Source organism: Lithobates pipiens, unplaced genomic scaffold (assembly GCF_037356315.1).
Source record: "Lithobates pipiens isolate NorthernLeopardFrog02 unplaced genomic scaffold, aLitPip1_a1.2 Scaffold_18, whole genome shotgun sequence".
NCBI lineage: Eukaryota > Metazoa > Chordata > Amphibia > Anura > Ranidae > Lithobates > Lithobates pipiens.
This window is the reverse complement of record NW_027507758.1, coordinates 28,679,337-28,703,884: the sequence shown is the minus strand read 5'-3', so window position 1 is coordinate 28,703,884 and position 24,548 is coordinate 28,679,337. Positions and strand designations below refer to the sequence as shown.

The 24,548-nt window shown below is 42.0% G+C and overlaps 1 protein-coding gene across 1 annotated transcript in view; it reads left to right on the top strand.

Annotated features, from left to right (window-relative positions):
* Positions 1–8,811: 8,811 nt before the first annotated feature.
* GZF1 (GDNF inducible zinc finger protein 1) overlaps positions 8,812–24,548 on the top strand; it is a 28,322-nt gene continuing 12,585 nt past the window's right edge. Inside the window, exons 1-3 of the mRNA XM_077485508.1 lie at positions 8,812–8,967; positions 16,493–17,856; positions 21,648–21,742. Coding sequence (XP_077341634.1) covers positions 16,508–17,856; positions 21,648–21,742 — 1,444 coding nt within the window. The 5' untranslated portion in view covers positions 8,812–8,967; positions 16,493–16,507. The remainder of the gene's footprint in view (positions 8,968–16,492; positions 17,857–21,647; positions 21,743–24,548) is intronic.

Below are 24,548 nucleotides of genomic sequence, written 5' to 3'. Positions count from 1 at the left end.
GTCAGCCTAAGGACCAGAGGTCTTTTTACAATTTCGCACTGCACTGCTTTAACTGGTAACTGCGCAGTCATGCAATGTTGTACCCAAATGAAATTTGCGTCCTTTTCTTCCCACAAATAGAGCTTTCTTTTGATGGTATTTTATTGCCTCTGCAATTTTTTTTTTTTATGATATAAATGGAAAAATACAGAAAATTTTGAAAAAAATATATATTTTCTAATTTTTGTTATAAGAAAAATCGAATAAATTCAATTTTAGTCATACATTTAGGCCAAAATGTATTCAGCCACATGTCTTTAGTAAAAAAAATGTCAATAAGCGTATATTTATTGGTTTGCGCAAAAGTTATAGCGTCTACAAACTAGAGTACATTTTCTGAAATTTACACAGCTTTTAATTTATGACTGCCTATCTCATTTCTTGAGGTGCTAAAATGGCAGGGCAGTACAACCCCCCCAAATGACCCCATTTTGGAAAGTAGACACCCCAAGGAAATTAGTGTATCAAAGGGGTAGTAAACGGCGCACACCTGCTACTAATATGTGCAAATTGCAAATCAAGTAAAAATCACATAATAAAATGTCACGAAAACTCAATACGTGATGATCCGTGGATAGAAAATTATTTCCTACCTAATACAATGTTAATGGAAAGTGCTTGTTACAAAACGCTTGGTGTTCTTATGAATTATAAATACCCAAAAAAATACAAAAAACGCAAAAAACAAAAATATAAATTAAAATATCAAATCGTAATCATGTGTTGTATGCGATTTGAAAATCGCTAAGTGGAGATATATTGCACATGTATATTAAAATCCAGCAGCAGAAAATTATAAGCAAAAAGAAAAATAAAATCTCATTAAATTGCAATCTTATACTTCGTGCGATTCTGAAATCGCTAAGTGGAGGTATATCATAAGTGTATATTGCAAGTCCCACAGCAGGATGTTATAAGCGAAGAAAAAGTAAAAATCAGAAAAAACAGTAAAAATGTCTTTAAAGACGAAAGTGACAAAGTGCTTCAGTGCTTCAGAATTTCCAGGATGATGACCGGTGCAATAGTAAAAATTCTCACTCACCAGCTCCCCATCCCCGTATGGGGTTAATGCGCCTCCACAGTGTGAGCCCCTGTGTTGCTGCTTTAAAGCTGGTCCGGTTTAGATATCCATGGAAATCCTCATAAAAGAATAGTGGGGGTAATAGAGTAGGGCAGACATAGTGTAATCCAGTTTAAAAATGTTTATTTAAATGTTTAAAATCGCTACTCACATATGTAAAATGGAAACCGGCATTGCAATCATTCAAAAAGATACCGTGTGTTTGAATTCGCCGCCAATACCGCTGTATACGAGTGGAATCACCTGAGGCCACGCCCTACGCGTTTCGTCATCGGACGTCGTCTGGAGTGCAAGGAAATTGCTGAGGGGCATGTTGAGCCCATTGAATACGCAACTGATTGAATAATGACAAGAAAAATAAAAAATAAATTTACAAAAAGTTGTCACTAAATTATATATTGCTCGCACATGCCATGGTTATAAGTTTTGACTTCACTCCTCACTACCTATCACAGTTTCGAAGGCCATAAAATGCCAAAATAACACAAAAACCCCCCCAAATGACCCCATTTTGGAAAGTAGACACCCCAAGCTATTTACTGAGAGGCATGTTGAGTCCATGGAATATTTTATATTTTGCCACAAGTTGCAGGAATATTACAAACTTTTTTTTTTTGCACAAAGTTGTCACTAAATTATATATTGCTCACACATGCTATGGGCATAAGTGAAATTACACCCCAAAATACATTCTGCTGCTTCTCCTGAGTACAGGGATACCACATCTGGGGGACTTTTTTGGAGCCTAGCCACGTACGGGACCCCGAAAACCAAGCACCGCCTTCAGGATTTAAATATAAAAACGCTACCAAAAAAACTGTTAGCGATCGCAGGGATCAGGCCTGACTCTGCGATCGCTGCAGTTATGTGTTTAGTGTTTTGTAAGTGACAGTGATTGATTGATACTGCACTTGGGTGGGCTAGGCGGAGGGGCAAAACGCAGGTGCTAGCAGGTATCTGGGCTGATCCCACTAACATTGCGTTTTTTGGAACCCTAAACTGCTGGGGACGCTAGTATAGATCTGATCAGATCAGATATTGATCTGTTCAGATTCTATACCACTACGGGAGGTGTATGCTTTGCGCGTGGGTGTTAGCAGTACTGGCAGTAACCTAGCGCTGCCCGGGGCGACGCAGACCCTATCTGACCCTAAAATCTAATTGATTGATCAGGGGGTTAAACCTTTATTGGGTAATAAATGGTGGGTTCCCTGATGCTATAAAAAGCAAACTAACTAACCAGCGTCAACCGTAACACTTATACGGTGATCACTGGTGAAAGGGTTAACTAGGGGCAATCAGGGGGTTAAAATCTTTATTGGGTAGTATATGGGGGTACCTAACACTATAAAAACCTGGCGGTGAACCTAAAAAATAACTAGCTACCTAGCGGCACCAGTGACACTAATGCAGCGGGGGTGAAAGGGTTACCTGGGGGACAATCAGGGGGTTAAACCTTTATTAGGGGGGTAGGGGGCTAACACTAACTGCCCTGACACTTTTTACAGTTACAACTGACACTAAATGCACTGATCAGTAATTAAATGATCACTGCAATCAGTGACACTGTGACTGTGACTGGCCATCCCCTCATCCCGGATCGCTCCTGAAGCGAAACGGACCGCTGCAGCCAGCGGGAGGGGGTCCGATCGGACCCCCCACCCGCTGGAAGGCAGGCACGTACGGGTACGTGCTTGTGCCTGTCCGTGCCATTGTGCCAACGTATTTTTACATGCAGCGGTCCTAAAGTGGTTAATTGTAACATTATGTAATAAATTCCATTTTAATTCTCAGAACTTCCTGTCAAAGGAAGGAGATGGAGACATTGAATCCAAAGAAGGCGCCATGTACCTTCGAAACGCATCGGCTTTTTGTCTTTTGGAACCGTTTATTGCTTTTGATGCCAGTTCACGTTCATGTGCTATTTGGATTAGGCCCCTCCCACCATCATCTCTTGGCTTCGTAACTAACATTCAATCCATGGAATTGCTTTTACATGTAACTTTTCATCTTTTAATGTGCTAATGGCAGATAAATTTACTAGAAAAAAAAGCATCCCAAGTTTCTTTTTTAACCACTTCCCGACCAGCGCACGCTGATATACGTCGGCAGAATGGCACTGGTGGGCAAAAGGATATACAGGTATGTCCCCTTTAAGAAGCGGCGCTGCGGGCGAGTGTGCGCCTGCCTCGTTCTCCGTGACTGTGGGTCCCGTGGACTTAATGTCTGCCAGGTGCCCGCGATCGTGTCACAGACAGGTAGAACAAAGCATTTTGTAAACAAAGCATTTCCCAGTTCTGCCTAATGATATGACAGAGATCTACTGCTCCCTCTCATCGCGAGCAGTGATTGCTGTCATGTATGTTGTAGCCCCTCCCCCCACAGTTAGAATCACTCCCTAGGACACACTTAACCCCTTCATCGCCCCCTAGTGGCGAACCCCTTCCCTGCCAGTGTCATTTACACAGCAATCAATGCATAAATGAACAATGTATAAATGACAATGGTCCCAAAATAGTGTCAAAAATGTCCGATGTGTCTGCCATAATGTCTCAGTCATGATAAAAATCACTGATCGCTGCCATTACTAATAAAAAAAAATATTATCGAAAAATGCCATAAAACTATCCCCTATTTTGTAGATGCTATAACTTTTGCGCAAACCAATTAATATATGCTTATTGCGATTTTTTTGTTTTACCAAAAATATGTAGAAGAATACATATCGGCCTAAACTGAGGGAAAAAAATGTTTTTTTTAAATATTTTTGGGGGATATTTATTATAGCAAAAAGTAAAAAATAATCAGTTTTTTTCAAAATTGACACTCTCTTTTTTTGTTTATAGCGCAAAAAATAAAAACCGCAGAGGCAATCAAATACCACCGAAAGGTAGCTCTATTTGTGGGAAAAAAATTACGTCAATTTTGTTTGGGTACAACGTCGCACGACCGCGCAATTTTCAGTTAAAACAATGCAGTGCCAAATAGCAAAAAGGGCTCTGGTCAGGAAGGGGGTAAATTCTTCCGGGGCTGAAGTGGTTAATGTGTGCACCCTGTTCGTAAACCAATTCTTTGTGTTCCGCATGTACTTGCTGTCATGTTGAATTAATAATATCTGTAAAAACTGCAGTTCCCATCATAGAGGATTCATATTGTGCAATTTGTTCTTTCGCTGAATACGGTCTACATTCATGCCAGGAATAAATCATTGGGTGCTTCCCTTTTTTTTACCCACAGGAACCACTGGGTGGGAACAATATTTTTTATTTTTTTGCTATAAAACAAAACCCAAAAAACAATGTTTACAGCAACGAGATATTCAAATAAAATTTATGTCCTTTTTTCCCCCACAAATATAGCTTTTTTGGTGGTATTTGATCACCTCTGCGGTTTTTATTTTTTGCATTATAAACAAAAAAAGAGCAACAATTTATATATATATTTTTTATTCTGCTATAAAACAAAATGTAAAAAAATGTAAAAAAAAATGTATTTCTTCATCAATTTAGGCCAATATGTATTCTGCTACATATTTAAAAAAAAAAAAATTCACAATAAGCGTGATTGGTTTGTGCAAAAGAGATCACCTCTGCAGTTTTTATTTTTTGTGTTATAAGCAAAAAAAAAAAAAACTATATTTTTTATTCTGCTATAAAACAAAATGTAAAAAATAAAAACAAAATGTAAAAAAAAATCAAATTTCTTCATCAATTTAGGCCAATATGTATTCTGCTACATATTTTTGGTAAAAAAAAAATCACAATAAGAGTATATTGATTGGTTTGTGCAAAAGTTATAGCTTCTAAAAAACTATAGGCTTTTTTATAGGATTTTTATTTATTCATTTTTTTTTTACTAGTATTGGAGGCAATCAGCGACCTATAGCGGGACTGCGATATTGCGGTGAACAAATCGGACACTAAGTGACACTTTTGATACTTTTTTGGGGACCAGTGACACTAATACAGTGATCAGTGCTAAAAATATGCACTGTCACTGTACTATTGGCAGGGAAGGGTTTAACATCAAGGGCAATCAAAGGGATAACTGTATCCCTAGGGAGTGCTTGCTAACTGTGTATGGGAGGTGCTTTAACTGTGGGAAGACAGAGATCCATGTTGCTACTTAGCAGAAACAGAGGATCTCTGTCTTCCCTTGTCACAGAACGGTGATCTGCCTTGTTTACATAGACCGATCGCCATTCTGCCTCTGTCGGGAATGATCAGCGTGTCACGGCGGACATCAGATCCGCTGGAACCGCTATGCACTGTAGACCCGGAAGTGCAGAATCATGTACCTTTACCTGATTCTGTGCAGAGGAGAAAACCCTCGCCCCCCCCCCCCCCCCCATAGTAAATGTACAGGGGACGGTCGGCAAGTAGTTAAATTCTTTGTATGTCTTGACACTGGTCCCTTGTGTTTCTGTTGTGATGTTATTGTTTGCTACATTTTTGGTCAGTTAAAAAAAAACACACCAGAAACGCACCTCTTCGTTGAAATGCATTGAAAATGCTGCTGCAAACGCATCAATAATGCACCTGTGTTACATTTTTGATTTGGTTTTTGAGTCACAAAACCTATGAAAAACACATCAAAAGCATAGTAAAATTGCCGCAAAATCGCAACAAAATCATTTTCAGCTGATATATTTCAGCCACCAAAATTTTGATGCATCTCTAATACACTGTACTTACAGATCCCAACATAGAACAGAGGGTATCTGCTGTGCCTCCTGTGCTCTGCTATGCTGACCTGTTAACTCCTCTTCCATCCTCTATGCATAGCTCCCAACTGTCCCTGATTTGGAGGGACTGTCCCTGATTTGGAGCAATGTTCCTCTGTCCCTCATTCCTCCTCATTTTGGTCTGATCTATATAGATGTATATAAAATGCACTTTTTATCTATCAAAAAGCGTTTTCCAGCGCTAAACCTTTCATCTGGTTTCTAAATTGCTGCATTTGTAAATTCCAAAAGCCAATATAAAAGAATAGTAGTGATAAAAAAAAGCACTTGTGAGTTTAACCAATCTTGTTTTTTGTACAATTCTCCTTTAAGGGGGTGTGGCAAGGGGTGTGTCCTATGCCTGCATACTTTTGCTGATAGGTGTCCCTCATTCCCATCTCAAAAAGTTGGGAGGTATGCCAGAAGCATACCTACAGGGGTAGCAATTGCGACCCAGCCCCATGCTGCAGGGGGCCCATGCAGCCCCCTGTACACCTGAATCGGAGGAGCGGGGAGGGGGGGGGGAGCTGCATATAGAGGAACAGATCTCTCCATTTATCTCCTACAGCCACTGATTGCCTGCGGGAGGGAGAGGAGGAGAAGCAGGCATTCAGCACCGTACGGGTGGGAACCTTAACTAGAGACCACCAGGGATGCCAATCAGTGCCCATTACAAATGCCAATCTTTGCCCATCAGTAATGCCTGGCAGTGCCTCCTAATCAGTCTGACCTATCAGTGCCACCCATCAGTGCTGCCTTTGAGTGCCCATCAGTGTCGCCTATGAGTGCCCATCAGTGTCGCCTATCAGTGCCACCTATGAGCACCCATCATTGCTGCATATAAGTGCCTCATCATCAGTGCCGCCTCCCCAATACCCGTCAGTGCAGCCTCATCAGTACCAGTCAGTGCAGCCTCATCAGTGAAGGAGAAAACGTACTTATTTACAATGTTTTATAACAGAAACAAAGAAAATGTTAGTTTTTTTTCAGAATCTTCAGTTTATTCGTAGCGCAAAAAAAAAAAAAAACAGTGGTGATCAAATACCAACAAAAGAAAGTTCTATTTGTGGAAGGGGGTTATAAAAAATTTGTTTTAGTACAGTGTTGCATGTGTAGCGTCGGCTGCTGAAGAGCACGCGCTATGTTTTTGAAATTTAAGGTTACACCTGAACTGCAGTTTGGTTTGGGTATAATTGTTCTAAATTTAGACCTTGACTTCAGTCTGACTGGACTATAGGGTGTTCTGCCTGGCCATAGGGGGCACTGTCTCTTCTGGCAGGCATGGAAACACCGTCTGGTTGGGTGCTTTAAGGTTGCTTTTTCTCGGAGCCAGCCCAGTGGGAGTGTCACTCTTGCTGTGCTTTCTGGGAGAGGGTACTTAAGATGCGGATGTCACGTAGTTCAGGGTTCCAGTCCAGAAGTGTGTTCTGACTCCATGGTCCTGGTCCTCCTGACCAGCCCCCAGGAAGGCTATGGCCTGGAGTGCGGATCCACCTGACTTATTGTCTCGGGGCTGGCTAGCCCGAGGCAAGGAAACTAAAGAGAGGATTCTGAGGTGTTTGAGTGCCGTCTCCGGTCGTGGAGAGGCCCAGTAACTTTGTAGCTATCCAGGGGAGGACTCTTCAGAAGAAGGCCACGTATGGGTTGGCTTCTTAGCAAGAGCCTGGAGGGGCTGAAGTACCTAAGATAATCTGGTCTCGTGGGTATCGCCAAGCTGGCTGAAATATTCAGGTATCACACAAGTGTTCTACAAGTTTAGTTTCTTGCATGTTCTACAACAACGTCTGTGGCAGAGACTTGTTCCTGAGTAAGCACCTTGTTGGCTGCTAGGCCTTGTGAGAGAGGGACTATCCAACTTGAGTGAACATCCAGCTGTGAATGGCTATTCTCTGGATTTAGTCAAAGTGAGCAAGTTCTTTATTATTGACTTTGACACTAAGAGTACCTGAACTTTCCTCCTAACCCTCTGCTCCTATTTTAAGAGACTTTTTGTTGACTAAGTTTTTTGCAAATAAAAATTCCTTTATGTGGCTCTGATGTCAGTCTCTAAAGTTACTGGGCCATCTACCACGGGAACCCCTACACGCAAATCGAGGCGAAGAAAGTAACGGTAAGCCCAATCAAACCAGCAGCTCCTTCGGGGGTTAGTGCTACACATGACCGCACAATTGTCATTCAAATTGCGACAGCACTGAAACTTGAGAATTGGCCTGGGCAGGAAGAGGGTGAAAGTGGCCGGTATTGAGGTGGTTAACGCAGAATTAAATCCTCCTATCCTTTACAGCCAATCAAACTGCTTCTATTTGATCTGCAACCGCCACTGGTGCTGCACATGTGATTAGTTATGATACCAGACATTTGATAGTTTGACAGTTTGGTTGGGGACACGAGCAAATGTGACAATTAGCAATCCAAGAATTAAATGTTTATTTTTTTTAAATGATTAAATCAATGGGTTTAGTTCCGCTTTATGATTTACTGCTTGTTCAGGGGCTCTGGGCTTCAGCAAAATGGCTGCCTCTGGAAAGAAGATGCAAAATGCTGGAGACACTTTACAGCACACACTAACATTAGTAGCATAATTAATAATGCGGAATGTATGTTCCTTGCTAAAGAACAATATTTTTTATAAAGTTATTATGGGTAAAGTTCCACTTTAACCACCGAAATCTGCTGCAACTGTGTGCATTATATGTGGTTATGGCACGTCTCCATTCATTTGAAAATGTGCATGTATTTACATTCATATGGCGACATCTGTAATAATGACAATGCTTCACAAAAATTGAAGCTGTAATTTATTCGTTTTGAAATAACTACTCCTCAGCTAACCCGTCCGCCATTTTGCCGAAGCCCACCACCAGAGACGGATCTCGCATCGGCCGTTTACGCTCATATCCAGTACAACAGCCAATCAGCGCTCCATCCTCAGTTGAGCGAGCCGCTCCGCACGTTGGATATTTGCATAGTGCGCTCTGATTGGCTGTAGGTGTGCCGTGGCTGTGGGGGAAGTGTTTGGCTGGGTTACCGTATATCTTCATTACTTCCGGGCCTCACCGTAATCACCCGTGATTGAGCGACACCGTCCGGGGCTGTTGCTGGATGTTAGGGCGCAGCCCGCTAGGTAGGTGGCCGGGAGGGGCCTGGGGCAGAGGGAGCGCTCATTGTCTGTAGAAGGGACCGCCCTACTACGCTTTATTTATACAATAACTGCATTGATTTAAGCCAGCTGACAGTTTCCTTATAGGAAATATCATTTTTTTTTTTGTGGGAAATTATTATATTTTGCTACAATGTTTTTAAAAAAAAAATAAAAAAATGATCATTTACATTGTAGCAAAACTATATATATATATATATATATATATATATATATATATATATATATATATATATATATATATATATATATATATATATATTTATTATTAAAAATATATATATATATTTATTATTTTTATTATTAATAATAATAAAACAAATATATTTATTATTATTTTTTTTCTCCTTCTATCTCTATACATTTGTGGGGGGGGGGGGGGTGCACATATTAAATCTGCATGTTTTGCTCGAAATTACTTTTATACCCCCCAACAGTTTTATATTTATATATATATATATATATATATATATATATGTATAATATATCAATTTTCTTTTTTTTTTTTTAACCAGCAGGGGTCCTGGAGAATCAAATTTATTTATTTTTAAAAAGTTGTAATTTTTGGAGGCCGTTGCAAAGACATTTATCCAAATTTTGAGTAAAACAAAAAAAAAACAAAAAAAAAAAACAATATTCTATTCTATTTTCTTGGTAGAGTATAAAAGTTGAGGTTTGGCCGAGTAAATAGATACTGAATGTGTCAAGCCTTAAAATTGCGCGCACCTGTGACATTGTTTGTTTTGGGTTTTTTGGGGGTTTTTTTGCAAACAAAAAAAAAACTTCAGTACCCCAAATTGTACATAGGTGGCACCTTAACCACTTCAGCTCCGGAAAGGTTTTTTACCGCCCCCCTCCCTTCATGACCAGGCCATTTTTATTGACTACTGCGCTACTTTACCTGACAATTACGCTGTCATGCAATGCTGTACTCCAGAGAAATGTAGCTCCTTTTTTTTTTTTTTTTTCCTCCAATAGAGCTTCTTTTGGTGGTATTTGATCACCACTGGGTTTTTTTTTTTTTTTTTTTGTGCTATAAATTTAAAAAAAACATAATTTTGAAGGGGAAAAAAAAAAAATATATATATATATATATATTCCCCTTCAAAATTATGTTTTTTAAATTTATACCACCAAAAGAAGCTCTATTGGAGGAAAAAGAAAAAAAGAGCTATATTTCTCTTGAGTACAGCGTTGCATGACAGCGCAATCGTCAGGTAAAGTAGCGCAGCTGAAGTGGTTAAAGTGCCACCTATGTACAATTTTGGGTACTGAAATTTTTTTTTTTCTTTGTTTAAACATAATTTTGAAGCGGACTATATATATATATATATATATATATATATATATATATATATATATATATATATATATATATATATATAATTTTTTTTTTTTTGGGGAACTGGCTTACTCACACTGACTTCTCTGCTGACACTAATACTGTGATCAGTGCTAATAATATGCACTGTCACTGTACTCATTTTTTATATATTTTTTTAAGATGGGAAGGGGTTAACATCTAGGGGCAATCAAACAGTAAACACTGGCTAGGCACACATTTATAGTGTGCTGATTTATCTAAGGGATGTGGCAGTTTTTTTATTTGCTGCATTGCATCAGCGCTGTGAGAAGAGAGCTGTGTGTTTACATACACAGAGCTCTCTCCTGTCACTCGCTCTGACTATCAGTGGGCCCCGGCCATAAATCATTGGCCAGGAACTGCTGATCGTCATGTGCTGGAGCCAGTGACAGCACGGCCGGGTGGGTATTTTAGTGATTCCGTGCAGCTGGCCCGCACCATAGCAGTAAAACAACGGTTTTAAACAACTCGCGATCGAGTGCAATGTCACAGTCGCGATAAAAATCGCAGATCGCCACCATTAAAATATCAATAATAAAAATGACATAAATCTATGCCCTATTTTGTAGGCGCTATAACATTTGTGCAAACCAATCAATATCCGCCTATTGCGATATTTTTGGTTAATAAAAAAATGTAGATGAATAAAAATCAAAAACAAATTTGGAATATTTATTAAACCAAAAAGTAAAAAATATTGTTTTTTTTGTTTTTGTTTTTTTGTCGTTCTTCTTTTGTTTATAGTGCAAAAAAAAAAAAAAAAAAAAAAAACAGAGGTAATCAAATACCACTAAAAGAAAGCTCTATCTGCGGGGGAAAAAAATAATGAAAATTTAATTTGGGTACAGTGACCGCGCGCAAGTCATTCAACATGAAAACTAAAAATTGGCCTGGACAGGAAGGGGGTGAAAATGCCCTGTATTGAAGTGGTTAAATCAGTTTTTTTTTTTTTTTTTTTATTTAAATCTGATTTATTTTTTTATTTATTTATCACATTTTTAGTTTTATAAAATGCTTTTGGAGTAAAAATCTATCTAAAGATAGTTTTCTATTTAAAATACATTAATAATTTTGTTTATTCAGCATGAAGTGGAGCTTAGTTATGTAGGATGAAGCTATATATACTGCAATATTTACATTTTTGGTAAACTCATTCAATGAATGCAAGCTGAGATAGCATGCGCTGCATTGATGCATACACACAATAACCATGAGATAAAACAAAGTTCAGGAATATTCCTTTATCCCGTTGTTTTGCAAATCTACGTACACTACAAACTGTATGATTGTTTGAAGACAAATACATCTGTACCAGGCTGTGAGGAGGAAGGGCAAGCAGTAAAAATGAAAATGAAAGATTCTAACTACCAGGAAGAAGGAGTCCTTGCATGTAAAGAGCACCTGTCATTTCAGATCCATCATAGCAGTGCTTGTTAGCGGCATCCACTCACCTGCTGCAGCCACGTCCCTCACCTTGTTGTGTCACTGCCCCATCACCCGCCGTCCCATTAAAGTGAATGGGACTGTCGGTGAGTCAAGAGCGGGTCAGAGGAGGAGCTGCTGCAGGACAGATATGACAGTTACTCTTTAAAAAATTATGATTTAAATTGAGCCTTTGTACTAGTGATTTAAAGCGGAGGTTCACACAAAAATTGAACCTCTGCTTCTCGGAACCCTCCCCCCCCCCCCCCCTCCGGTGTCACATTTGGCACTTTTCGGGGGGGGGGGGGGGGGGGGGTTCAGATACCTGTCTAAGACAGGTATTTGCACCCACTTCCGGGCATAGACTCCCACAGAAGTCTATGCCTCTTCCTGTCCCAATGCGCTGTCTGCTGGGACACACGCGGATCCCCGAGAGAGCGCGGACCATTCTCATTGCGCTGCGTGACTCGCGCATGCGCAGTAGGGAACCCTGTTTTTTTTCCTATAATTTTATTTATTTATATATATATATATATATATATATATATATATATATATATATATATATATATATATATATATACATATATATATATATATATATATAATTTTTTTTTTTTTCTACATTTATCAAGCCTTTTTACTAGTGATTTAAAACAGATCCACCCTGTTTTTTTTATATGATACATTTTTTTATCTTATAAAATGTATTTTTAGAATGTGTATGTATGTGTGTGTGTATATATATATATATATATTCTAAAAATGCATTTTATAAGATAAAAAATGTATCATATAAAAAAAACAGGGTGGATCTGATTTAAATCACTAGTAAAAAGGCTTGATAAATGTAGAAAAAATAAAAAATAAAAATATTATATAAAAAATTTTTTTCCTTCATTTAATTGTATCACTATCACAAGCCCCCTATGTGATGGCATTGGGCAGTGACAGGTCCTCATTATGGAGACATCAGGGATTTATTACACCCCTCTATTGTCTCCCCGGCCCTCCGCAGAGATCGGCTCTGTACGCTGCACCTGTGGTGATCCGATCCAGTAACAACCCACAGCCATTGAAGGGTGCGCTGGCCGCCTGTGGGTGTCGGGTCACCTGAGGTGCCAGGTGACAGATGCACACTGCTGGGGTTCGGAGCGCCCCGTTAAGGTTGTGGACCCTTTCAGCTGACTGCTGCGGATGGAGCTCTGGGTGGGTCAGAAAAGTAGCTTCACCTGAACACCATCATAGACCAAACCGGAAAATAGAGCGGAAGATCCCCCCCCCCCCCCATACCCCGCTGCTGTAACCTTCCAGTGCGGTGGAGGATAATACGCTGGATCTACCATATGAACTCATGAACAGTGCCGATCATGGCTGCCTTTTCCGCCTCCCTCCTCCGTTCATGGAAACTGTACTATAGCTCCCATCAGTGAAAATCATTCTATGAGTGGAGCAGGGCAGACCTTTCGTTCGTCTCCCCGTCCTCCATTTATAGATGCTGGATTATAACTGAATGGAGTAGGGGGGGGGGACTTTTCATTCATCAGCCTGTCCTGAATTCCTAGATGCTACACAATAACTTTCATCTATGAAAAGCACTTTATGAATGGAGGAGGCAGACCTTTTTATTTAACTGCCCGTCCTCCATTCACTAATGCTGTACTATAACTTCCGTTAATGAAAAGTACTCTATAAATGGAGCAGGCAAACCTTTTATTCAACCGCCCATCCTCCATTCATAGATGATGTACTATTAAAGTGTTACTAAACCTAAAAACTTTTTTTTTTTTTTTTTCCCCTAATGCTTTGTTTGCATTAAGTAAATTTTTTTTTTTTTTTTCGTTTTGCTGTGTGAAGGGAAGAGAGGGGAGAGGAGATCAGTGCTGTGCACAGCTGAACTATTCTACCCTCTCTTCCTCTTGATGCAGCAAAAGCCATTGGCTCTTGCTGCTGTCAATCAAAATGGGGGGGTGGGCCTAAGTCCCGCTGTGTAAGTCTATGGAGTGCGGCTCCATAGACACACAGCTCGGGAGCACGTGGGCCACATTTCTCCCCATAGCAAGCTGGTTATGATGGACATGAAAAAGAGGAGGATCCAAGATTGCCACCGGTGGACCCCAGAAGAGTAGGATCGGGGGGGGGGGGCCACTCTGTGCAATACCACTGCACAGGGCAGGTAAGTATAATGCCCTGTACACACGGTCGGACTTTCCGACGACAAAATCCATCGGATTTTTTTTAGACGGATTTTGGCCCAAACTTGTCTTGCATACACACGGTCGCACACAGTTGTCAGACAATCCAATCGTTTTGAACGCGGTGACGTAGAACACGTACGACGGGACTATATAAACGTGCCAGTAGCCAAGAGCTTTCGTCTCGTAATTTATTCTGAACATGCGTGGCACTTTGTTCCGTCGGAAATTGTCTACACCTGATCGGAATTTAAACGATCAGATTTTGTTGTCGGCAAATTTTAGATCCAGCTCTCATACTTTGTGTGTCAGAAATTCAGACGGAAAAAGTCTGATGGAGCCCACACACGTTCGGATTTTCCAACAACACGATCCGATCGCACATTTTCCGTCGGAAAGTCTGACTTTAGTAATGCTTTAACTTCCATCCATAAAAATCGCTCTATGAATGGAGGAGGCAGACCTTTCATTCTTTGCCCGTCCTCCATTTACAGATGCTGTACTTACATCAGTGAAAACCACTCTATGAATGGAAGTGTTGGACCTTTCATTCATCTGCTCGTCATCCATACATAGAGCTTTTTTAACTGATGGAAGCTATAGCACAGCTTCTACAAACGGAGGACGGCGAGTGAATGAAACATCTGCCTCTTCCATTCATAGAGCGCTTTTCACTGATGGAAGCTTTAGCACAGCTTCTATGAATGGAGGAGGGGTCCAGAAAGGACAGGCAAAGTTGACACTCTGATGGGTCTAAGGGATCGTTTTAACTCCTGCGGGACTGGAAGATTACAGCAGGGGTATGGGAGGGGGGCAGGGGACCAGCAACGTGAGGGGCACTTCACGTTGAATGTATGTACAATCCAGGGCTTTTTTTCAACGGGAACGTGGGGGAACGCAGTTCCGGCACCTTCACCACTAACAGAAAGTGGCGCTGGGGTGCACTGCCGGGTCTATTGATACTCGCTGCTAGGGTATCTATTCTAGCTGGAGGGTATCTATTTTTGCATGGGTGTCTTTTGTTTCTGAGGAAGTCTATTGTTGCTAGTGGAAGACCTACTGTTGCTGGGGGTGGGTCTTATATTGCTGGGGGGTCAGTTGTTGCTGGGAGAGATCTACTGTTGAGGGAGGGGTCTATTGTTGCTGGCTGCTGGAGAATCTATTGATGCTGGCTGTGGGGAGATCTGCTGTTGCTGCTGGGAGTCTATTGATGGGGTGGTCTATTGTTTCTGGCGGGGGCTGTATTGTTACTGGCTGCAGGAGTTCTATTTGACTGCTTTTCTTGTTATAACTACCAAATTCCTTACGGATTATTAGCACCACAAGTTGATACTTGGTTTTGTATTGTCTAAGCCCTTGTAATTCCGACGGATTAATTCCGGAATAGGTCCGGACGTGATGTTGCATACACACGGTCGGACTAAGTTGTCGGAAAATCCGATTGTACATAACGTGATGACGTTATTTCGTTACGAGGGGACTACGTTCAGACTAGTAACCAATAGCTTTGGTCTAGGAATTTGATCTGAGCATGCGTGGCACTTTGTCCGTCGGAGTAGGCTACACATGATCGGAGTATGTCCGATAGGAGCATTTTTTTGGAAAATTTTACCGGCAAGTTGGAAAAGTTGGTCCGTCGGATATTCCGACAAAACGGTCCGATAGGACACATTCCGTCGGAATCTCCGACCGTGTGTACAAGGGCTAAAAGGGCATTACTGGGAGGTGGGTAGGGGATGGAACCAAGGAATGGTGCTCGGAGGTGGGTAAGGGTGGAGAAAAGGGGTGGCTCAGAAAGGGGGAGTTCCTGCACCTATTCTCTGAAAAAAAAAAAGAAGCCCTGGTACCATCTCTTGTGCCGACTTAGTGTTACTAAACCCAAGAACCTGCATTCACTATATCTGGTCTCCCACAGAACATGGAACTGCAATTATTTTAGTAAATATAAACTGCTAAATACCTTTTCTCATCTGCAGTATATAGCAGTCTTGTGACTTCTATCAGTGTCTGGTTAAAGCTTGTAGGAGGAGTTTTCATTCTCTCCTGATTGTCCTATGAGGCTGAAGGACACCTGAACCTCTGTCCGGACAGTGCTGATTGGCCCTGTGCTGACCACTCTCTAGCAATACACACCAAACTGAATATATGCAGAGTGACTCCAAACGCTCTGTCTTATCAGGAGATGGATTGGGGACAGTGGAAGAAGAGGAGGATTAGAGAAGACAGGATCAAACAGCCTTTTACACAATGCAGAGGATTAACCCCTTAGGTTCCAGTGAGTATAACAAACATGCTTTACTGCATATACAGACTGATTTTACTATTGTGGGTTTAGTAAGACTTTAAACTAAGACTGCACTGTGGTCCTAGAGACGCACTGCATTGCCTTGATAAGTACAATGGTGTCGTTCATTTGCCGCTTTGAACACATAGGAATGAATAGAGGCTTTGGTAATCATGCAGGTTATTTACAGTTTTTTTCTTTTCTTCTGTTTCTGCCAAATTCCAGAAGGACCCAAGTACAATGGAGAGCACCACAGTCTTGCTGGAGTCCAAGTCTCTGCCCATCCACCTCCTGAAGGAAATGCACCAATTCCGGCTGCTGGGCCACTTATGCGATATAACTGTAAGAGTGGAGCATCAGGGGACCACCGAAGACTTCAGCGCCCACAAAACCATCCTGGCAGCCTCCAGCAAGTATTTCAAGGAGATCTTTACCAGCGATCGGCTCCTGGGTTGTAGTTCTGTCTTGTTAAATGAAATCTCAGCCATGGATTTCGCCTTGTTTCTGGAATTCATCTATACGTCCAAGCTGGAAGTAGAAGAAGACAAAGTCCAGCGAGTCAACGAGGTAGCCGAAAAACTAAAATGCTTTGACCTGGCCAAGGCCTGCAGTCAACATAGAAAGCAGTTGCTGGAAGAGTCGGTGTGGTTGGATCTGCAGAATATTGAGGAATCGCAAGACGGCGATGATGACATTCAGGAACTGCATATAAATTCTCTGACTGATATCCATTCCTCTGGAGCAGATGAGGTCCAAAGTACGGATAACTCCACCACTTTTCCCAATGGCCAAGACTGCAGACTCAGAGAGGAGTCATGTTTGGAGGCCTCCTCAACCATAGCAGTGGAAGAGTATATGGAAAAAATGAAGGAGCCCTCCAAGCATTCCAGCTCCAAATCCAGAAGGTCGAGTGGACGCCTAGCCGGGAGGAAAGCTGTGGTCGAGATTCCCAAGAAGAAGTACACAAGACGACTTCGGGAACAGCAAGACGGTGAAGATGTTGACTCCTTACTGAACGGCATTGAGAGAGAACCATTTCCATGCAACGAGGAGCTTATTGGCGAGCAGACCGAGGACAGCATCAAAGCGGAAGAGGACGAGGACAGTCCGTGTGAATTGGCGGAGAGCGGAAAAAACTCCAACGATGATGATAATCCTCAAGCGACTGGTAAATACGTGGTATGTTCTATCTGCGAGGAGAACTTTGAAGATGAAAAGATGTACTTGAAACACTCAAAGCAGAATCACGCAGCTTCCGAGGAGATCTACCAGTGCGATATTTGCAACCAAAGCTTTGCAAATAAGTGCAACTTAAAAAGCCACCAGCGTCACGTGCACAGCAACGAGCGCCAGTTTCCGTGTGAGCTCTGCAACAAGAAGTTCAAGCGGAAAAAAGACATCAAGAGGCACATTTTGCAGGTCCACGAGGGTGGTGGTGAAAGACACTTCTGCCAAGTGTGCGGGAAAGGTCTAAGTTCCAAGACGGCCTTGAGGCTCCATGAAAGAACGCACACCGGGGACAAACCCTTTAAATGTTCGTTGTGTAGTGCCAGGTTTTCCCAGACTTCTGCGCTGAAAACACACATGAGGTAGGCATTCGTGCTTAATCACCTGAGGACCAGGCATTTTTTGGCATCTTTTTGTTTACATGTAAAAATCTTTTATACATTTTTTTTTTTTTTTTCCTTTTAGAAAATTGCTTCAAACATTATATATACATATATATATATATATACACACACACACACACACACACACACACACACACACACACACACACACACACACACACACATATATATTTTTTTTTTAAAGCAGAGGCCCTAGAGCAGTGATGGCGAACCTTGGCACTCCAGATGTTTTGGAACTACATTTCCCCTGATGCTCCACTACACTGCAGAGGGCATGAGATATCATGGGAAATGTAGTTCCAAAACATCTGGGGTGCCAAGGTTCGCCATCACTGCTCTAGAGAATAAATTGGTGGGTTTTTGGAAAAAAAGAAATACACTTTTTTGCACTATACTGGGCCTATTCTGTCACTCCTCTCCTCCATGCAAAAATCATAATTTTAAATTTTTTTTTTTGCTAGAAAATTACTCAGAACCCCCAAACACCCAGAGGGATAAATGGTGGTCATTGCAACTTTTTATGTCACGCGGTATTTGCGCAACAATTTTTACAATGCCTTTTTATTTATTTTTTTGGAAATTCTGGTTTCATGAATCAAAAAATAACACATCAGTAAAGTTAGCCCAATTTTTTAGTATAGTGTGAAAGATGATGTTGCACCGAGTAAATAGATACCCAACATGTTACGCTTTAAAATTGCACACACTTGTGGAATGGTGCCAAACTTTGTTACTTAAAAATCTCCATAGGTGAGGCTTTCAATTTTTTTTTTTTTTTTTTTACAGGTTACCAGTTTCTAGTAACAGAGGAGGTCTAGGGCTAGAATTGTTGCTCTTACGTATGTGGCGATACCTTGCATGTGTGGCTTGAACGGCGTATATATATATATATATATATATATATATATATATATATATATATATATATATGCAGGTGCGACTTGCGTGTGCGTACACTTCTGTGTGCGAGCACACGGGGACAGGGGTGCTTTACTTTACTTTTTTTTTTTGTTTTGTTTTGTTTTACTTTCACTTTTTTATTTTATTTTTAAAAATGTATTACTTTTATTCCTATTACAAGGGATGTAAACATCCCTTATAATAGGAATGGTGCATGACAGGTCCTCCTTATGGAGAGATGTGGGGTCTATAAGACCCCACATGTCTCCTCCAGGCTGGAAAGCATCAGATCCAAAATGAACGCTCTAATGCTTTCCAGCTGAGATCTTGGCTTTGTTTACATTGGCGGCCCGGATGCGACGTCATAATGTTGCGCCCGGGCCTCCATCGGTCATAGAGCTGACTGGTCATCGGAAATCTCTATGCTCTTCATCTGGCGGTGGTGGATTCTTTCTCCGGGTCCCCAATCACATGGGCGAGCTCTGGAGAAGCACCGCCTGTAAGCGGCTGAACTGCTGCTATGATCATTCTTACGGTGCACACAATCACTGGTTAAAAAAGAAGATATCTGAATGATACCTGCAAACCAATCAATATACGCTTATTGGGATTTTGGTACCAAAAATATGTAGAAGAATACATATTGGCCTAAACTGATCAAAATGTTTTTTTCTTTTTATTGGATATGTATTATAGTAAAAGGTATGTATGTATGTATGTGTGTATATATATATATATATATATATATATATATATATATATATATATATATATATATATATATATATATATATATATATATATATATATATATATATTATTTTTTTTTTTTTATTATTATTTTTTTAGGCTATTTATTATAGGAAAAAGTTAAAAATAATGCGCTTTTTTTCAAAGTTGTCACTCTTTTTTTTTTTTTTTTTGTTTATAGCACAAAAAAAAAACGCAGAGGTGGTCAAATGCCACCTAAAGAAAGCTCTATTTGTGGGGAAAAAAGGACATCAATCTTGTTTGGGTACAGCATCGCATGTCTGCGCAATTGTCGGTTAAAGTAATACAGTGCCGTATCACAAAAAATGGCCTGGTCATTAAGGGGGCACAAGCTAGTTAGCTGCTAGGATTGCTTTTACAAAATAACCAACTGTCAGCTCTAAAATACAATACTGGGATCATCCCTGCCGCTACAGACATCATCCCGGTATGACCACTTGGAAGTCCAGCGGCGTACTGGTACGGTGTTGGTTGACAAGTGGTTAAAGTGGCATGGGGGCAGATCCAGAGCCACGTCACCTGCCACCAGATGCGGATTGCCACGTTGCCTGCCACACATTGCGGATTGCCACTTGCCACGTCACCTGCCACCAGATGCGGATTGCCACGTAGCCTGCCACACATTTCGGATTGCCACTTGCCACGTAGTCTGCCACACACTGTGGATTGCCACTTGCCACGTAGTCTGCCACACACTACGGATTGCCACTTGCCACGTAGTCTGCCACACATTGCGGATTGCCACGTAGCCTGCCACACATTGTGGATTGTCACCTACTGTGTCACTTTTCTGCTAAGGTGTTCTTTTGTTGAGTCCCAGAGTGAAGATAGGCAGCAGAGAGATGATGTAATCTCTCTGCTGAACACAGCTTCCCGCACAGTGAGGGCGGAAGTGGAACTGGAGGGATGCAGGGCAGTGAGAGATGATGTCATCTCCCTGCTCCCCTGCCCGCTGCCTTCCTGATTGGCCAGCAGCCCTCCTAAGCCGCCCAGCTGCCCCCCCCCTCAGAGCAGGCACCCGTGGAACCGGCCGCGCTGGCACCCGTGGAACCGGCCGCGCTGGCATCCGCTGGCTGTATTCTTGGAGGGGGCAGTTGCCCCCCCCCCCCCCGGATCCGCCCCTGCATGGGGGCGACCTGATAAACAGAAAAGTGAGCTCCGTACTTTTGCCCATAAGCTACAGAGCCGCGTCAAGGCACCCCAGTATTATCTGTAGTCCTAACTCTAAATTTTGAGAGCCTCCACAGCGGAAGCACAGACATTTATAATGGATAGGCAGGGGGCAGGTGAGCATAGAGAGAGCCCACCCCTCCTTAAAGGCAGAGGGGCGCACTAGACACCCAGAATATAGCATAATGGCAGCAAAGGTGTCCAATGCATCCCCTCTCCAATATTTCAACAGTTCAAATTACCCCTGCCCCAACCTATAACTGGCCTTTTCAGCAAGGAGCACATGGAAGGGCAACGCATGCAAATGCTGGGTGTGCCAGTGCACCCCTGTGCCCTTAAGGAGGGGTGGGCTCCCTCTAGACTCACCTTCCCTCTGCCTATCCATTATAATGCATTTGCTTCCACTGTGGAGGCTCTCAAAATTTCAAGTTAGGACTGCAGATAATACTGGGGTCTCCTGACGGGGCTCTGTAGCTTACGCTTGTATTTGCAGATGCGTGCAAACGAAACCCCTGTTTTTTTATGCAAACTGTTAAGACAGAACAATTTGGTTGGTTGTGGGCTGGTCGGTAAGTTGAACTGAGAATTTCTTTGGTTTTTGTTTTGCACTATGGTTTCTGGGGTACAGACAACAAATAATGCACACATATATGGTATCGCTGTAAACGTCGGCAGTAGGGATGAGCAGAGTTCAGGCAGAACCAATGGGAATTTTGTCACATGATCACATCCCCAACCGGCCAAATCAACTGCAGCTAAGGAATCCCCCCCGCGTTGCACGTGCACAGATGGGCGGGGTGTGACACCATTGGCTACAGGGCATAACCCTCCTCAGGATGCCACCCCGAGATTTCTAAAAAAAAAGTTACTTTTGTTTAATATAAGAAACTTGTTTTTTTTTCCCCCAGAACTCACACTGGAGAAAAGCCGTTTGCCTGTGAGGAGTGCGGAGCCAAGTTTACCCAGAACCATATGCTGATCTATCACAAGCGCTGTCACACAGGTACGTCACCCCAGATCTGCTGTTCTGAGCAACCGGAGGTACGTCTGTATTTTGTAGAAGTTAAGGAGCTGTAATGTAAAGGGAAACCAAGCGCCATCCATGTTTTACTTTTTCTTTTATGCTGAACTTTCACCTCCCAGGACTTTTCCTGAGCTTCTCCCACCCTCTGGAACTCCCTACCACAACTTTTCCTATCTCCTACTCTGTTTGCTTTTAGATGATCCCTGAAAACCCTCCTCTTTAGAGAAGCCAATTCTGCCCCCACCTAACAACTGTACTTTGATTTTCTCCATCAGCTCACCCACCACATTTTTTACCATTTGTATCACTTGACCCTCCCTCCTAGATTGTAAGCTCCAACATACAGGGCCCTCTGATCTTCCTGTATTGAATTGTAACTGTAATGTCTGTCCTCTTGCTGTAAAGCGCTGCGCAAACTGTTGGCGCAATATAAATCCTGTATAATAATAATAGTAGTAGTAATAATTTAATCAGTGTTATACACATGGGGGGCACAGTCAGGATAGGGTGTTGTGTCTCCTCCCCACCAGGACCGCTCTGACCGGAGGATTTGCCTTTTCCTGTTTGTGTATAATTTAGTTGGCCAGAAGGAGGAGCCAGAGGGGGCATAGGAGGCCGGATCTAGCATGGTTGGGGGTATCGGTTTGCCATTAGGTCTGCTCTGACAGCCGACGGGAGGAGCTATATTTTCTTGTGTACAATTTGTATTGGCCTCAGGCAATCCAACTATACATAACCAGAAAGCACTCCTCCCACCACCTCAGAAGCTGAAGAAAGTCAGATAGAATCCAGCTTCCTCTAGCTAACCCTCCCCCAGCCTGAATGTCCTTGGCTTGCCCCTTTAATTTTGGATTTCATTTCTTTCAACCATGGAGGCTCAGTGTCTTTATGGAGGTGTTACCGAGGGTGGTCTGTATACAGTCTGCCTAGGGACGCCCACTCCTCCGGACTTGCACCCATCCATCAAAGGCATTTTGATATTTGCATAGCACCTCTCAAGGTCCAGCCTACTGCTTGCATCAGGACTGAGGGCCGTGGATAAGATTACATGGGTAGGAAGAGCTAGTGATGACGTTGCTGGGTCTAAAATAAGTTATGTAATGAAGATTGCGATGACGTTTTCAGGAAGCTATGTACTGCAACCTGCCAGCCCCTCCCACCCGGCATTATATTCCTGCATTGCATAGACAAGTACGGAAGAGCTAGTGATGGCGTCGTTGGGTCTAAAATAAGTTATGTAATGAAAAAGGAAAGTTTTACTTAAAAACATCATTGGCAAGTTGATGAAGTGGAAAGGAGGAACCAGAGAAGTCAAAATGTGAGAGAATGAAACCTCAGCTTTGAGGCCCCATACATACCGTGTTTCCCCAAAAATAAGTCCGGGTCTCATATTAATTTTTGCCCACCAAAAACACAGTAGGGCTTATTTTCGGGGTAGGGCTTGCCATTTAATGTGCTGTCTTCTCTCCCTTCCTGCCTGTCAGGAATCCCCAGTGTGAATAATAGTAAAAGTGGTTGTAAAATGCTAGATGTATGTAAAAGGTGTTTCTGTAATCGGATCTAGTCCCATACCTTCTTATAGAGCTGTTCAGTGCATTTGTGACCTGTCTGAGCTGTCTTCCCTGCTCCAAGCACTGCAGAGGGAGGAAGGGGGCCGGAGATCCTCCGCTGACAGCCGAGAGGAGAGGAGAGGAGGGGAGGGGAGAGCAGCTGAGCACCGGGCTGCACTATAAGAAGGTATTTGACTCAGATCACAGAAACACCTTTTACATTACAGCAGGGGTCTCTAAACTTCCTAAACAGGTTTACTGTCACACAGACATGGTGGGGGCTGGACTGTGGCCATTGGGAGTAGAAAAGGTCCCAACATCAGTGGAAATAAATGGTGCCCTGTCATTGGTGTCATTTTGCCCATTTGTTGGTGTCATTGGGAGGAATTTTTGCCCCTTTGTTGGTTATAATTTGAAGGAGTTGTGCCCCTTCACTTGTCTCAGTTGAGAGGGAATTCTGCCCCATCATTGGTACCAGTGGATGAAATGGTGCCCCAAGGGTTTGATAAAAGTAAGCAAAGGGCCACATCTGGTCCCCGGGCCGCAGTTTGCAAAACCACTGCATTAGAGGATACATAGAGCGGATTTTAGCAGTTTACAGCCACTTTAAACTAGGGCTTATTTTCAGGGGAGGGCTTATATTGCTGCCCTCCCCAAATATCACTGTAGGTCTTATTTTCAGGGAAACACAGTAGTACAGAATTCAACTTGGCATAAATAGCGGTTTCATTTTGATGTAATACCTACATTTATCCACCAGATGGTGCCAACACTCAATATTCAAGTAATGGTGAAACCTGACCGCTATTATTATTATACACGATTTATATAGCGCCAACAGTTTACGCAGCGCTTTACAATGTATAGGGGGTACAACACAATTACAGTACAATACAAAAGGTACAGGAGGGCCCTGCATACATAGATACATAGTATAATAATAATAAGCACATAACCAAAATCATGAGAAAACAAAGGTTTTTTTTTTTTTTGGGGACTTTAAATAAAGCAGGCAAAAAGGAAGCAAATACGCACTGTGTAAAGTGCAAAGTGTTTATTCCATATGACAATATAGATAGCGTAAATACACAATGCCGGTATAAAAATGTATATAAATACTGTAAGTTCATATATGTACACACGGTGTCATGGCATGGAGGTACAGATGGCAAATGCCCAGTATTGACATCAGAGTTCACATAATGTGGAAACCAAAAAATGATTTATAAATCTGC